Here is a 14,888-nt window from a genome sequence, read left to right as displayed (position 1 = left end):
ATCAGAGATTCTCTGGAGGGTGGTAGGGCTCCCGGATCTCAGCAAATTGCCCTACTGTCCTGAGCAATAAAGAAGGCCCAAACTGGTCCTAAGCACCAGGAGGAAACCTGCCAAAGGGCAGGGCCACCTCCACTCTGAGTCCCTGCATGGTGGCCAATTTGTAAGCCAACAAGTATCTGAGACAGGTCTCAGCCACCTTAGAGGTTTATTAGGCCAAGGTTAAGGATGTGCGCGTGAGAGCCAACTCTGTACCTTCCTCCAAAGATGATGTTGAGGGCTTCAGTATTTCAAGGGGAGGAGCTGGAGGGGAAGGAGGGTGGGCGTGGACACATCCTTGAATCCACAAGACAAAAGGAGTCAATGATGTATTTGTCTCGTGCTCAGTAAATTGGCACTTCACCCACTTTTTGATAGAGTGGGTGAAGGATATGAACAGACACTTCTCTAAAGAAGACATTTATGCAGCCTACAGACACATGAAAAAATGCTCATCATCACTGGCCATCAGAGAAATGCAAATCAAAACCACAATGAGATACCATCTCACACCAGTTAGAATGGCGATCATTAAAAAGTCAGGAAACAGGTGCTGGAGAGGATGGGGAGAAATAGGAACGCTTTTACACTGTTGGTGGGACTGTAAACTAGTTCAACCATTGTGGAAGACAGTGTGGCGATTCCTCAGGGATCTAGAACTAGAAATACCATTTGACCCAGCCATCCCATTACTGGGTATATACCCAAAGGATTATAAATCATGCTGCTATAAAGACACATGCACACGTATGTTTATTGCAGCACTATTCACAATAGCAAAGACTTGGAACCAACCCAAATGCCCATCAGTGATAGACTGGATTAAGAAAATGTGGCACATATACACCATGGAATACTATGCAGCCATAAAAAAGGATGAGTTCATGTCCTTTGCAGGGACATGGGTGAAGCTGGAAACCATCATTCTCAGCAAACTATCGCAAGGACAAAAAACCAAACACCGCATGTTCTCACTCATAGGTGGGAACTGAACAATGAGAACACTTGGACACAGGAAGGGGAACATCACACACTGGGGCCTGTCGTGGGGTAGGGGGAGGGGGGAGGGAAAGCATTAGGAGAAATACCTAATGTAAATGACGAGTTAATGGGTGCAGCACACCAACATGGCGTACGTATGCATATGTAACAAACCTGCACGTTGTGCACATGTACCCTAAAACTTAAAGTATAATAATAAAAAAAAAATTTTGGCACTTCACAGAAGGTGAACAGAGTAGCTACCTATGGAGAAACTTTAACTTTTTATTGGTAGCTCTCTGCTTAGGAACAAAAAGGAAGCAGTTTCTTGGGTGACTCATCTTTCAGCTTATTTTTTTTTTCTTTTGGCAGAGTGAAATTAGGGCCCCAAGTTTTGATTGGCCTTTCACAATTCCTAAGGCTCTGCGTATGTGTGTATATACTACATAGGCCTGTATGGATTAGAAATTGTATGTGTGTGGCAGGGAGCAGGCTCCCTCCCGCTGCCACCTCAGAAGTCTGTGTCCAGGACTCTGGTGGACACCCCTTGCTCCACTGGCCACTGAAGCAAGCCAATGGGAGGTCACATGGAAAGCCTGCTGGCCAGACTAGAAACTAACAAAGCTAACACACTGTCACTAAATGCATCAGGCTTCCACACAGGGCAGGGCATTCTCAACACAGGGGGAAGTCTAGCCTGAGCTGAGGGTTGCTGGAGAGGAGCAGTCACAGGAGATAACTTGTCTCGTGCCGTCGTGTTCAGGTCCCTTCCGTGGCCTTCCACAATCAGGAGCCCTCATCTGTGGGCCAGAAAGACAGGACAGCGCTGGCAAGGCCACTTCCAAAGTCTCAGTGCCATGGCTGTCCCATGTCCCCGGCACACATTCCACTTTCTTCTTTGGGGCCTTTTCATAAGCTGACTCAGATTACAGTCAAGCTAGGAGCCCTGGGGCCCCGTTCAGTGACTCTGCGCCTCTTTGTTCTGGAACATTACATCTTCACGTTTAGCTCTTACAATCTGACCTTTTCCTCAAGTTTGGGAGGCATCTTATTCACTATAACTTCCAAGTATTCACACTGTCTCCTTCTGAAACGAAGGGAAGTGTTTTAACTGTGCACCACAAATCAGAATGTAAGATGCCACCTGCTGTCCCTCACTCTGCAGAGCCAGCCACTTCCAACATGAACATACTAGTTTATTCATTTATCAATACCACAAAGCTCGCTCTCTGAGCCAGTCACTCTTGCCTCGACCGAGCTGCTAGCAGCTCTGGGGAAGGCAGGACCAAATGGCAATGGAGAACGGGCTGCGGCTTCTCACAGGGTGGGGCGGGCCTGGTGCACCCTCCCCGAGAGCACCGGAGAAGGGGGTGCAGTTTCTCACAGGGTGGGCAGGCCTGGTGCACCCTCCCCCAGAGCAATGGAGAAGGGGGCTGCAGTTTCTCAAGGCGTGGGCAGGCCTGGTACACCCTCCCTGAGAGCACTGGAGAAGGGGGCCACGGCTTCTGACAAGGTGGGGCGGGCCTGGTGCACCCTCCCCGAGAGCATTGGAGAAGGGGGCTGCAGTTTCTCACAGGGTGGGGCGGGCCTGGTGCACCCTCCCTGAGAGTACTGGAGAAGGGGGCCACGGCTTCTCACAGGGTGGGATGGGCCTGGTGTACCCTCCCCGAAAGCACTGGAGAAGGGGGCCACGGCTTCTCACAGGGTGGGGTGGCCCTGGTGCACCCTCCCCAAAAGCACTGGAGAAGGGGCCATGGCTTCTCACAGGGTGGGGCGGGCCTGGTGCACCCTCCCCGAGAGCACCGGAGAAGGGGGTGCAGTTTCTCACAGGGTGGGCAGCCCTGGTGCACCCTCCCCCAGAGCAATGGAGAAGGGGGCTGCAGTTTCTCAAGGCGGGGGCAGGCCTGGTGCACCCTCCCCGAGAGCACTGGAGAAGGGGGCCACGGCTTCTCACAAGGTGGGGCGGGCCTGGTGCACACTCCCCGAAAGCACTGGAGAAGGGGGCCATGGCTTCTTATAGGGTGGGGCAGCCCTGGTGCACCCTCCCCGAGAGCACTGGAAAAGGGGGCGGCGGCTTCTCACAGGGTGGGGCAGCCCTGGTGCACCCTCCCCGAGAGCACTGGAGAAGGGGGCCACGGCTTCTTACAGGGTGGGGCAGCCCTGGTGCACCCTCCCCGAGAGCAATGGAGAAGGGGGCGGCGGCTTCTCACAGGGTGGGGCAGCCCTGGTGCACCCTCCCCGAGAGCACTGGAGAAGGGGGCGGTGGCTTCTCACAGGGTGGGGCAGCCCTGGTGCACCCTCCCCGAGAGCACTGGAGAAGGGGGCCACGGCTTCTTACAGGGTGGGGCAGCCCTGGTGCACCCTCCCCGAGAGCACTGGAGAAGGGGGCCACGGCTTCTTACAGGGTGGGGCAGCCCTGGTGCACCCTCCCCGAGAGCAATGGAGAAGGGGGCGGCGGCTTCTCACAGGGTGGGGCAGCCCTGGTGCACCCTCCCCGAGAGCACTGGAGAAGGGGGCGGCGGCTTCTCACAGGGTGGGGCAGCCCTGGTGCACCCTCCCCGAGAGCACTGGAGAAGGGGGCCATGGCTTCTTACAGAGTGGGGCAGCCCTGGTGCACCCTCCCCGAGAGCATTGGAGAAGGGGGCTGCAGTTTCTCACAGGGTGGGGTGGGCCTGGTGCAACCTCCCCGAGAGCACTGGAGAAGGGGCCTCGGCTTCTCACAGGGTGAGGCGGCTGTTCCTGAGACGCCTATCGCAGGGAGTAGCGAGTGCCATGCAAAGGTGCTTGTTTATTCTTTGAGATGTGAATTATAGGCGTCTGCTGTACTGGGGTTCCTGTGCCGCCGGTAGGGGCCCCAGTCCTCCGGCTCCCGAATGGTTCTCTGCTGGTCACTCCCACTGGAACTGCAACTGACTAGCGTCTCATTCGACGCTCGCGTGATGATGATCTGTGGAACGACCACTTTCTTCCTGCTGGACTTTTGCTTTACATCAGCTTTCTCTAGAGGAAAAAACATCCAGGCATTTAGTAGATGTGTGGAAAGCTCCTTCCACGATGCACACACCTCCTGCCACTGGTCAGAGTAAAGGAATTAGATGTATGGTTAGCAGAAGAAATGGGTGAGTCCAAAAGTGATCAAAACTGTCCATGAACATTCCAGGGCTTAAGGGATGTGCAACTCAGCCATGAGGGTTGCTGATGCTGGACACCCTTTTCAGGGAAGAAAACAGGAGAAACACTTCCACTATCCGTGGCAGGATGGTGTCAGGGCGACCAGCACAGGAAGGAGGGAGGGCACACGTCCAGGCAGGAACCGCCTCAGAGCTCAAGGTTCAGAGACATCATTTCCACTCCAAAGGTCTCTAAATCTGGTAAAGCCCTCTGTACAGAACTTCATCCACTAGAATGTTCTAGAAATGGACATGTCTGATGTTGCTCACATTTTCTTCAACCTGTTAAGGTTACAAGGAACGCCTGAGACCTGTGAAACTGCTGAGCCTGCCGAACGTTGCCACGTACAAAGCAAAAGTGCTCCTTCGCCGGCTGCTCTCCTGGCTGGCCGGCCGCCCCTTCCTGGAGTGCCACTGCTACAAGCTCGGGCACAGCCGCCCACCCCCTTCCTGGAGTGCCACTGCAACGAGCTCAGACACAGCCGCCCGCCCCCTTCCTGGAGTGCCACTGCTACGAGCCCAGACACAGCCGCCCGCCCCCTTCCTGGAGTGCCACTGCTACGAGCTCGGGCACAGCCGCCCGCCCCCTTCCTGGAGTGCCACTGCTACGAGCTCGGGCACAGCCGCCCGCCCCCTTCCTGGAGTGCCACTGCTACGAGCTCGGGCACAGCCGCCCGCCCCCTTCCTGGAGTGCCACTGCTACGAGCTCGGGCACAGCCGCCCGCCCCCTTCCTGGAGTGCCACTGCTACGAGCTCGGGCACAGCCGCCCGCCCCCTTTCTGGAGTGCCACTGCTACGAGCTCGGGCACAGCCGCCTGCCCCCTTCCTGGAGTGCCACTGCTACGAGCTCGGGCACAGCTGTTCAGGCTTCTGGGAGAGCAGGATGGAGCTGGCTCTCTCTGCACACATATGTGTGGTACAGGGTTAGAAGACTCAGTCACCTTTTTACAGAAACGTAACTACAGTGGCCATGTTGTTTTACAGCTTTGTGGGGACACTTGGTAGCTCACGAACCTGGATGCGAGGTAGGATGGACTGCAGACAATGGCAGTGCTGGTTTATTATTAATCTTCTTCTTAGTTTTTGAGACGGAGTCTCGCTCTGTCACCCAGGCTGGAGTGCAGTGGTGTGATCTCGGCTCACTGCAACCTCCACCTCCTGAGTTCAAGTGATTCTCCTGCCTCAGCCTCCTGAGCAACTGGGACTACAGGCTCCTGCCACCACACCCGGGGAATTTTTGTATTATTAGTAGAGACAGGGTTTCTCCATGTTGGCCAGGCTGGTCTTGAACTCCCGACCTCAGGTGATCTACCTGCCTTGGCCTCCCAAAGTGCTGGGATTACAGGCGTGAGCCACTGCGCCCGGCCAACGGTGCTGGCTTTTATCGCGTGCCTGTTCTGAGCCCTAGAACAGTGAATAATGACACACAGCAGCTTCTGCTATAGGTCTCTGACAACCCATATTTCAGACAAAACTGAGGTACAGACAAGCCAAGCCATCTGCCCAAGGCTAGTCAAACGGGAGACACAGAGGCCAACTCGACTGCCCAAGGCTAACCAGATGGGGGAGGCAGAGAGGCCAAGTCGCCCGCCTAAGGCTAGTCAGACAGGGTATTCAGGCCTTGGCCTCCCCCTCTGCCTGCAGTGCTGCGTTACATAGCCTCATCTGTGTCAGCTGCCGAATGACCCACAGCTGCACTAAGCACTGAGAGATATCCCTTTTTCTTTTTGAGACAGGATCTTGGTCTGTGGCCCAGGCTGAAATGCTGTGGCATGATCATGGCTCACTGAAGCCTCAACTTCCTGGGTTCAAATGATCCTCCCACTTCAGCCTTCCAAGTAGCTGGGACCACCAGCACGCACCACTGTGGGCGGCAAGTCACCCAGGTGCCGAGGCAAGAGACCGAGGGCACGAGCTGTTCCAGTGTAATAAAATATATAAAATAAGAATAGTTATACTAGATCTAGATCACAGACATGATTATATATGAATATCATTAATTAATTTGTAGCAATTACTCCTTATTCCAATATTATAATAATCCTCACTCTACAATCATAACCTAGGAAAAACCAGGTCATACAGAGACAGGAACTGGGGGGACATGGTGAGAAGTGACCAGAAGAGTGTGAGCCTTCTGTTATGCCCAGACAGGGCCACCAGAGGGCTCCTTGGTCTAGCGGTAACGCCAGCGTCTGGTAAGACGCCCGTTGCCAAGCAGACCATGGTCTAGCAGTAGCGTCAGTGTCAAGGAAAAACACCCACTACTTAGCAGACCGGGAAAGGGAGTCTCCCTTTCCCCGGGGGAGTTTAGAGAAAACTCTGCTCCTCCACCTCTTGTGGAGGGCCTGACGTCAGTCAGGCTTGCCCGCAGTTATCCAGAGGCCTAATCGTCTCCCTGTGATGCTGTGCTTCAGTGGTCACGCTCCTAGTCCACCTTCATGTTCCATCCTGTACACCTGGCTCTGCCTTTTAGATAGCAGTAGCAAATTAGTGAAAGTACTAAAAGTCTCTGATATGCCGAAATAACGGCGTAAGCTGTCTCTGTGTCTCCTCTCTCTCTGCCTTGGCTGCCAGGCAGGGAAGGGCCCCCTGTCCAGTGGGCACGTGACCCACATGACCTTACCTATCATTGGAGATGGCTCATACTCCTTACCCTGCCCCTTTGTCTTGTATCCAGTAAATATCAGTGCAGCCTGGCATTTGGGGCCACTACCGGTCTCCACGGCTTGGTGGTAGTGGTCCCCCAGGCCCAGCTGTCTTTTATCTCTTTGCCTTGTGTCTTTATTTCTACGCTCTCTCTCATCTCCACACATGGGGAGAAAACCCACCGACTGTGTGGGGCTGGACCCTACACACCACCACACCCACCTAATTTTAAAATTTTTTGTAGAGACACGGTTTTGCCATGTTGCCCAGGCTGGTCTCGAACTCTCAGGCTCAAGTTATTCTCCCACTTCACCCTCCCAAAGCGCTGGGATTACAGCAGCCATGAACCACTGTGCCGGCCCTTTTCTTCCATTTTTAGAGACAGGGTCTCACTCTGTAGCCCGGGAAGGAGCGCAGTGGCTATTCGTGGATGTGATCATAGCAAACTACAGTCCTAACCTCCCAGGCCCAAGTGATCCTCGGACTTCACTGAGTAGCTGGAACCACAGATCCCACCTATGGGACCATATATTCCCACATCACCATATCTGGCTTTTTTTTACTCTAACCTACTTGAGTATCAGAGGGCCGGACCCCCTCTTGCCTCTGGTTTTCCAGATGTTTCCTACTGCTTTCATTTTTATTCATTTATTTATTTTGAGATGCACTCTCACTCTTGTCGCCCAGGCTGGAGTGGAGTGGCACAATTTTGGCTCACTACAACCTCTACCTCCCAGGTTCAAGTGATTCTCCTGCCCCAGCCTCCCCAAGTAGCTGGCACTACAGGCACCCATCACCACACCTAGCTAATTTTTGTATTTTTAGTAGAGATGGGCTTTCATCATGTTGGCCAGACTGGTCTTGAACTCCTGACCTCAAGTGATCCACCTGTCTCGGCCTCCAAAGTGCCGGGATTACAGGCATGAATCACTACACTTGGCCTCATTTTTATTCTTTAGATGAACCTTTGAATAATCTGCTCATATTCCCAAAAGATCTGTTGTGTTTTGACTTGGTGTTGACTGATTTTACAGAAGTTAACGTATTTACACTATTGAAATTTTCTAGTCTAAAACAAGACTTATTTCATCTTCCTCAGAGTATAGTTTCTTCATTTAGAAATATTAGGCCAGATGCAGTGGCTCACGCCTGTAATCCCAGCACCTTGGGAGGCCGATGCGGGCGGATCACGAGGTCAGGAAATTAAGACCATTCTGGTTAACATAGTGAAACCCCATCTCTACTTAAAAAAAAAAAAAATACAAAAAATTAGCCAGGCGTGGTGGCAGGCACCTGTAGTCCCAGCTATGCGGGAGGCTGAGACAGGAGAATGGCATGAACCCGGGAGGCGGAGCTTGCAGTGAGCAGAGATGCACCATTGCAGTCCAGCCTGGGTGGCGACAGAGCGAGACTCCGTCTCAAAAAAAAAAAAAAAAAAAGAAATATTAATCTTGGGCCAGGTGCGGTGGCTCACGCCTGTAATCCCAGCACTTTGGGAGGCTGAAGCAGGCAGATTGCTTGGCCTCTGGAGTTCGAGACCAGCCTGGGCAACATGACAAAACCGCATCTCTACAAAAAATACAAAAATGAGCTGGGTGTGGTGGTGTGCACTGTGGCCCCAGCTACTCAGGGAGCTGAGGTGGGAGAATCGTTTGAGCCCAGAATGTCAAGAGTGCAATGAGCCAAGATGGTGCCACTGCACTCCAGCCTGGGTGAGACCATCTCAGAAACAAAACAGAAAGAATAAATGTGACTCTTCCCAAGGTTCTTGGTACATATTGTGTGTACTTCTATTGCTGCACAACAAATCACCACCAACTTCATGGCTGAAACCAGCACATCCACTTATCATCTTACTGCATTCGTCATCGGGGTGCAGGTGCAGCGTGGCTGGGATGCAGGCTGAATTCCAGGGGCCGGCTGCCCTGCGTTCTCATGAGGAGCTGGAGGACCCCCTTCTAAGCCCATTCCGGTTGGAGGCAGAATTTATTCCTGGTTCAAGGAATGAAGTTCCCATTTTCTTGCTGGCTTTGGCAAGGGCTTGCTTAAAGCTTGCAGAGCCCTAAAAAGCCTCTGACACTTTTACTGTCTGGCTTCCCTGATCAGGTCGGGCCCATCCAGGATCATCTCTCATTTTGAGGACGTCAAACTCAATGGATGAGTGAGCTAATCGCAGGAGAGACACACCTCCCTCTTCCTCATTCCACCCACACTCGAGGGGAGGGTTACACATGGCTGTTCCCCAGGGGCAGGGATCGTGTGGGCTGTCTTAAGAGTCCTGCCACCTTGTTACCAAACCGCCTTCCAGGAAGATGTGTGCCTCCACAGCAAGGTGTCCGAGCCCCTGATCCAGAGTCAACTGATATTCTTTGGCCTCTCATAGACGTAAATTTTTTTTGAGCTTATCATTTGTTTTACAATTGTTTATAAGAGTTTGGGGAGAGGTTTAACATTTTAACGCAGTCAAATTCTTCAATATGTGTACTGTCTTTCCTTGCTAGGAAGCATAAATAGGGTCTTACTCTGTCGCCAGGGCTGGAGGGCAGTGGCGCGATCTTGGCTCACTGCAGCCCCAACCTCCTGGGGTCAAGGGATCCTCCTATCTCAGGCCCCTGATTAGTTGGGGCTACAGGCACACTCCACTATACCCAGCTAATTTTTGTCTTTTTTGTAAAAATCGGGTTTCACCATGTTGCCCAGGGTGGTCTTGAACTTCTGGGCTCAAGTGATCTGCCTGCCTAGGCTTCCCAAAGTTCTGAAATTACAGGCGGGAGCCACTGTCCTTGGCTCCCAAAGCGAACGTTTTATATAACTATAGTACCATTATCAACACGAGGAAATGGACTCCGGTACTATGAGTGTATGTACAGCTACGCCATTTAATCAATCACCACCAAAACCAACAATCCCATCTTCCTCCTGCTGCCCTTCAGACACACCCACTCCCTACCCCAACCCCAAAGCCCTGCCCTTCACAGACCCACTCACTTCCTACCCCAACCCCAAAGCCCTAGCAATCAACAATCTGTCCTCCCTGTCTATAATTTTGTCATTCAGAGAATGTTACAGAAATGGAATCACAGCCGGGTATGGTGGCTCACGCCTGTAATCCTAGCATTTCGGGAGGCCGAGGCAAGTGGATCACCTGAGGTCGGGAGTTTGAGACCAGCCTGACCAACATGGAGAAACCCCATCGCTACTAAAAATACAAAGATTAGCTGGGCATGGTGGCGCATGCCTGTAGTCCCAGCTACTCCGGAGGCTGAGGTAGAATTGCTTGAACCCGGGAGGCCGAGGTTGCAGCGAGCCAAGATCGTGCCATTTGCACTCCAGCCTAAAAAAAAAAAAAAAAAAAATGGAATCATACAGCATGTGACCTTCTGGGATTGGCTTTTTTCACTCAGCATGGTATTTTTTAATAGCCAATAGAAGTGTTCCATTTCTCTTCTTTTTCAAAATTTTCTTGCAATTAAGTATACTCTACCTTCATGAAAATGTTACAGGCCGGGCGTGGTGGCTCACACCTGTAACACTGGCACTTTGGGAGGCCGAGGCGGGTGGACCACAAAGTCAGGAGTTTGAGACCAGCCTGACCAACATGGTGAAACCCCGTCTCTACTAAAAATACAAAAATTGCCGAGGCATGGTGGCGCACACCTGTAGTCCCAGCTACTCGGGAGGCTGAGGCAGAAGAATTGCTTGAACCCGGGAGGCGGAAGTCGCAATGAGCCAAGATTGTGCCACTGCACTCCAGCCTGGGCAACAGAGCAAGACTCCGTCTCAAAACAAACAAACAACAAAACGTCACAAAAGTGTTCAAACAGGCTGGGCGCGGTGGCTCACACCTGTGATCCCAGCGCTCTGGGAGGCCAGGTGCGGTGGCTCACGCCTGTGATCTCAGCACTTTGGGAGGCCGAGGCGGGTGGATCAGCTGAAGCCAGGAGTTTGAGGCCAGCCTAGCCAACGTGGCGAAACCCCATCTCTACTAAAAATACAAAAAAAATTAGCTGGGGGTCATGGCGGGCGCCTGTAATCCCAGCTACTTGGGAGGCTGAGGCAGGAGAATCGCTTGAACTTGGGAGGCGGAGGCTACAGTGAGTTGAGACCCGAGATCATGCCATTGCACTCCAGCCTGGGCAACAAGAAGGAAACTCCATTTCAAAAAAAAAAAAAGTGTTCAAACACACAAGAAAATAGAATAGTGAATGAGCACCTGCACCTATAGAGCACTCAGCTTCAATCAGTATTTTGTTATCTTGTTCTTTCTTCGTTTTTTTCCTGAGTATCTTTTTTTTTTTTTTTTTTTTTTTTGAGATAGAGTCTCGCTCCATTGCCCAGGCTGGAGTGCAGTGGGATGATCGTGGCTCACTGCAACCTCTGCTTCCTGGGTTCAAGCGATTCTCTTGCTTCAGCCACCAAAGTAGCTGGAATTACAGGTGTGCACCACCACACCCAGCGAATTTTTTTGTATTTTTTGTAGAGACAGGGTTTCACCATGTTGGCCATGCTGGTCTCGAACTCCTGACCTCAAGTGATCCACCCGTCTCAGCCTCCCAAAGTGCTGGGATTACAGCATGAGCCACCATGCCTGGCATCCTGAGTATCTTTAAGGAATTTCAGACATATGATTTTACCCATAAATGTTGCAGTGTATTTCTTTATTAGATAGGGATTTTGTTTTAGCGTAACTATAATAGCATTCCCACATCTAAGAAAATTAACACTGACTCATCCTCAAATACCCAATCTGACCGTCTCAGGAGTGACGGAGCCCAGGTCTGAGAAAATTAACACTGACTCATCCTCAAACACCCCATCTGACTGTCTCAGGCATGACTGAGCCCAGGTCTAGGTCGCTTAGATTTCCTTCTAACATCCCCTCCTTTTTTTTTCAAGTTTTTTATTTGTGGTAGAATTTCCAACATTGTGGAATAAGGTGACTGTAAATCTGTGATGTTAGTTCTCTATAATGTTTGTATGTTTGTGAATTTTGTAATGCAAAAATTTAAGCATATACAGAAGTAGTAGGGGTAACAGTATAATACATCTATCTGTATTAGTCCGTTTTCATGCTGCTAATAAAGACATACCAGAGACTGAATAATTTACACAGGAAAAAGGTTTAATGGACTTACAGTTCCACATGGCTGGGGACGCCTCACAATCACGGTGGAAGGTAGGGAGGAGCGAGTCACATCTTACATGGATGGCAGCAGGCAGAGAGAGAGCTTATGCAGGAAACTCCCGTTTTTAAAACCATCGGATCTCATGAGACTCATTCACTATCACGAAAACAGCACAGGAAAGACCTGCCCCCATAATTCAATCACCTCCCACCCAGTTCCTCCCACGTGGGAATTCAAAATGAGATTTGGGTGAGGACACAGCCAAGCCACATCAATATCCTAACAGCTGCCACAATGATTAACTTATGGCCAAACTTTCTCCCCATCATGGTCCTTCTGTTCTTCTCACTACTGCTTCATAGTAACTTACCCCAAACCTCAGCAGCTTAAAACAACAATTTTCTTTTCTCTGGATTTTAAGGGTTCAGGACACGTTTGGCAGGACAGGTATCACGTGTGGTTGTCCAGGCAGTTGCAGGCATCTGAAGACTCACTGAGACTTAGAGGGCAGCTCTTGGGGCTGGACACTGATGCTGGCTCCCCCTGAGGTGCATGCCCCAAGCTGAGAAGACTCAAGGTTCCAGCCAGAGCCTGGAATCACTAACGGCTTGTTTGCTCACAGGTCTGGCTCCTGGGCTGGAAGGGCTTAGGGACCAGGACTACTAAACTGCAGTGCTTCCCATGTTCAGATTCAGGTCGAAAACCATTTCCATCACCCTCCAAAGTCCTCTTGTGCTCAGCTATGGCCGGCCCCCATTTCTGCCCAGCAACCACTCATCTGCTTCTCTCTGTAAATGTGCCTTTTCTGGACATTCCATGGAAAGGGAACTGCAATATGAGTGGTCTTTCCTCTGGCTTGTCTCACTCAGTATCCCACTTTTGGGACTCCTTCACGGTGTGGCAAGGGAGTCAGCAGCCTGCTCCTCACTGTCGCTCAGCCCGTCACTGCATGGAGAGCGTGCACACTTCATTTTCTCTGCTGAAACTCTGTTCTCACTCTTGCTCTGCTGTTTTCCCTTCATGTCCACCTTCCTCCCCCACCCTCTGGTGTGACAGACACTGCTGGGGCCCTTCCAACAGGTGGTCCTCCTTCCCCCACTTCCGTTACTGGCAGAGGTCCTGCCCACTCCCATGCTTCACAGCTCCCTCCAGCCCCTGGTGAATTTGCACCATTGAATGAGTCCTGCAGAGGCTGGGCAGGCGAAGCCTTCCTGGGAAAGGTTTCCTTGCTAATATGAAGCAAGGAGCAATGCCTTTGCAGTAGATGCAGTCCTGCCTGCGTGTGGGGGGCTGTACACTCATCGGGGGCTGTGGACACTGAGAGTGGTCAAGAAGAGACACGCAAAGTCTTTGATGTCACTGTTGTGCTAACAAGCCAACCTGGAAGCTCCACCTCTGACCCTGCATTCGTGAGACATTAAATCCCTGTGTTAAAGCTGTGTTTAGTGAGCTTTTCTGTAACTTTCAGCTAAAAGCACCGTGACAGACAGGTAGCATTTTCCAAACTGCCACCCTAGGGTGATGCTTTTCCTGCAGGGTTCCATCCTCCGGTGGGGGGTTCCGCCCTCCAGTGAGGGGTTCCACCCTCCAGTGGGAGGTTCCAAAGTTGGGAATTCAAATCCAGGTCTTTCTTCCAAGTCCAAGGCCCAGAGCCTCCTACTTCCAGCCCTTGATCCTACAAGCGTGTCAGTGTGAAGCAGTCCAGGCCCAGCTCCTCTGCCTAGCAGGCCAGTCATCCCCCTGACATTCTTTCTTGTCTGACCCCCGAGTGGTTCTTTCCTTCCTTTTTTTTTTTTTTTTTTTTTTTTGAGACAGAGTCTCACTCTGTAGCCCAGGCTGGAGTGCAGTGGTGCGATCTCGCTCACCGCTACTTCTGCCTCCCGGGTCCCGGTTCAAGGTTCGAGCAATTCTCCTGCCTCAGCCTCCTGAGTAGCTGGGATTACAGGCACATGCCACCACGCCCAGCTAATTTTTGTATTTTTAGTAGAGACAGGGTTTCACCATGTTGGCCAGGCTGGTCTTGAACTCCTGACCTTAAGTAATCCACGCGCCTCGGCCTCCCAAAGTGCTGGGATTACAGGCGTGAGCCACTGCGCCCAGCCGAGTGGTTCATTCTTGTGATGAAACTTAAACACTTCCTCCTGGCACAGGCCCCCAGTCTCCTCGGACGGCAGGCTCTGCGGGTTCTCCCTGCCTGACCCTTCTGCAATTCCTACTGCAAGGCCTTGCTGGCTCCCACTGGGCCACAGCAATGGGTCTCTGACCGGGCCACCTCCCCTGCGAACTGGCTTCCCCTGTTGGTAGGCACAGACCCCATCATGCCGCCCTTGTTTTTTATTTTTAAATATTTATTTTTTGTAGAGACAGGGTCTCACTATGTTGCCCAAGCTGGTCTTGGGCTCAAAAGATCCTCCTGCCTCGGCCAAATAACTGGGAGGACAGGTGTGAACTACCGCCCCAGGCAGCACCTCCGTTGTTTAAAATATTTAACGCTTCCAGCTCCACGTGGTAAAACTGATGGAAAACTTTGTATTCTAGCTTCTTCCTACTATTGGGGCCTCATCTTCCCCACACACCCCCAAAGGTCTGGCCACACTAGGCTGTTATAAAAGACACCTTCGTCGCACCCAGGTTCTACTCCTCGGTCACCCTCCGCAATGTACTTATCCCCACAGCCCTCGGAGAGCTACAGTCCAACCTGGGACGGCCTCCCAAGGCTCTGTTCCAGTGTGCGGAGGCTCAGGGATTCTCAGTGGCACCAAGATACCCAGCCCTCGAGGAGAACCTCAGGTGAGACACACGCACACTGCCCCAGCCCCTCGACCACCTGGTACGCACTTATCACTCGGGAACTGACCTACATTTTCATTAAACTTATGTTTTCAACCAAGATTTCTGGATATTTACCTCCTACATAAAGTTCCCA

At 51.8% G+C, this 14,888-nt stretch overlaps 1 protein-coding gene across 8 annotated transcripts in view; it reads right to left on the bottom strand.

Moving 5' to 3' along the window:
• Positions 1–14,888, bottom strand: part of SPATA33 (spermatogenesis associated 33) — an 81,047-nt gene that overhangs the window by 65,325 nt on the left and 834 nt on the right. For 3 of the 8 annotated variants that reach the window (XM_034941159.3, XM_063597844.1, XM_003805782.5), the window contains exon 3: positions 2,193–4,017. The exons of 1 other annotated variant lie outside the window; for it this stretch is intronic. In XM_034941159.3, coding sequence (XP_034797050.1) covers positions 3,806–4,017 — 212 coding nt within the window. In that variant the 3' untranslated portion in view covers positions 2,193–3,805. Of the gene's footprint in view, positions 1–801; positions 1,818–2,192; positions 4,018–11,940; positions 13,364–14,888 lie in introns of those variants that run through there. 4 more of the 8 variants (XR_010110333.1, XM_034941160.3, XM_014341895.5 and 1 more) reach the window with 4 other exon arrangements.

The sequence above is a fragment of the Pan paniscus genome, chromosome 18, assembly GCF_029289425.2.
Source record: "Pan paniscus chromosome 18, NHGRI_mPanPan1-v2.0_pri, whole genome shotgun sequence".
Taxonomy (NCBI): domain Eukaryota; kingdom Metazoa; phylum Chordata; class Mammalia; order Primates; family Hominidae; genus Pan; species Pan paniscus.
Note: the sequence above shows the minus strand (reverse complement) of the source record. Positions and strands in the feature narration are given on the sequence as shown.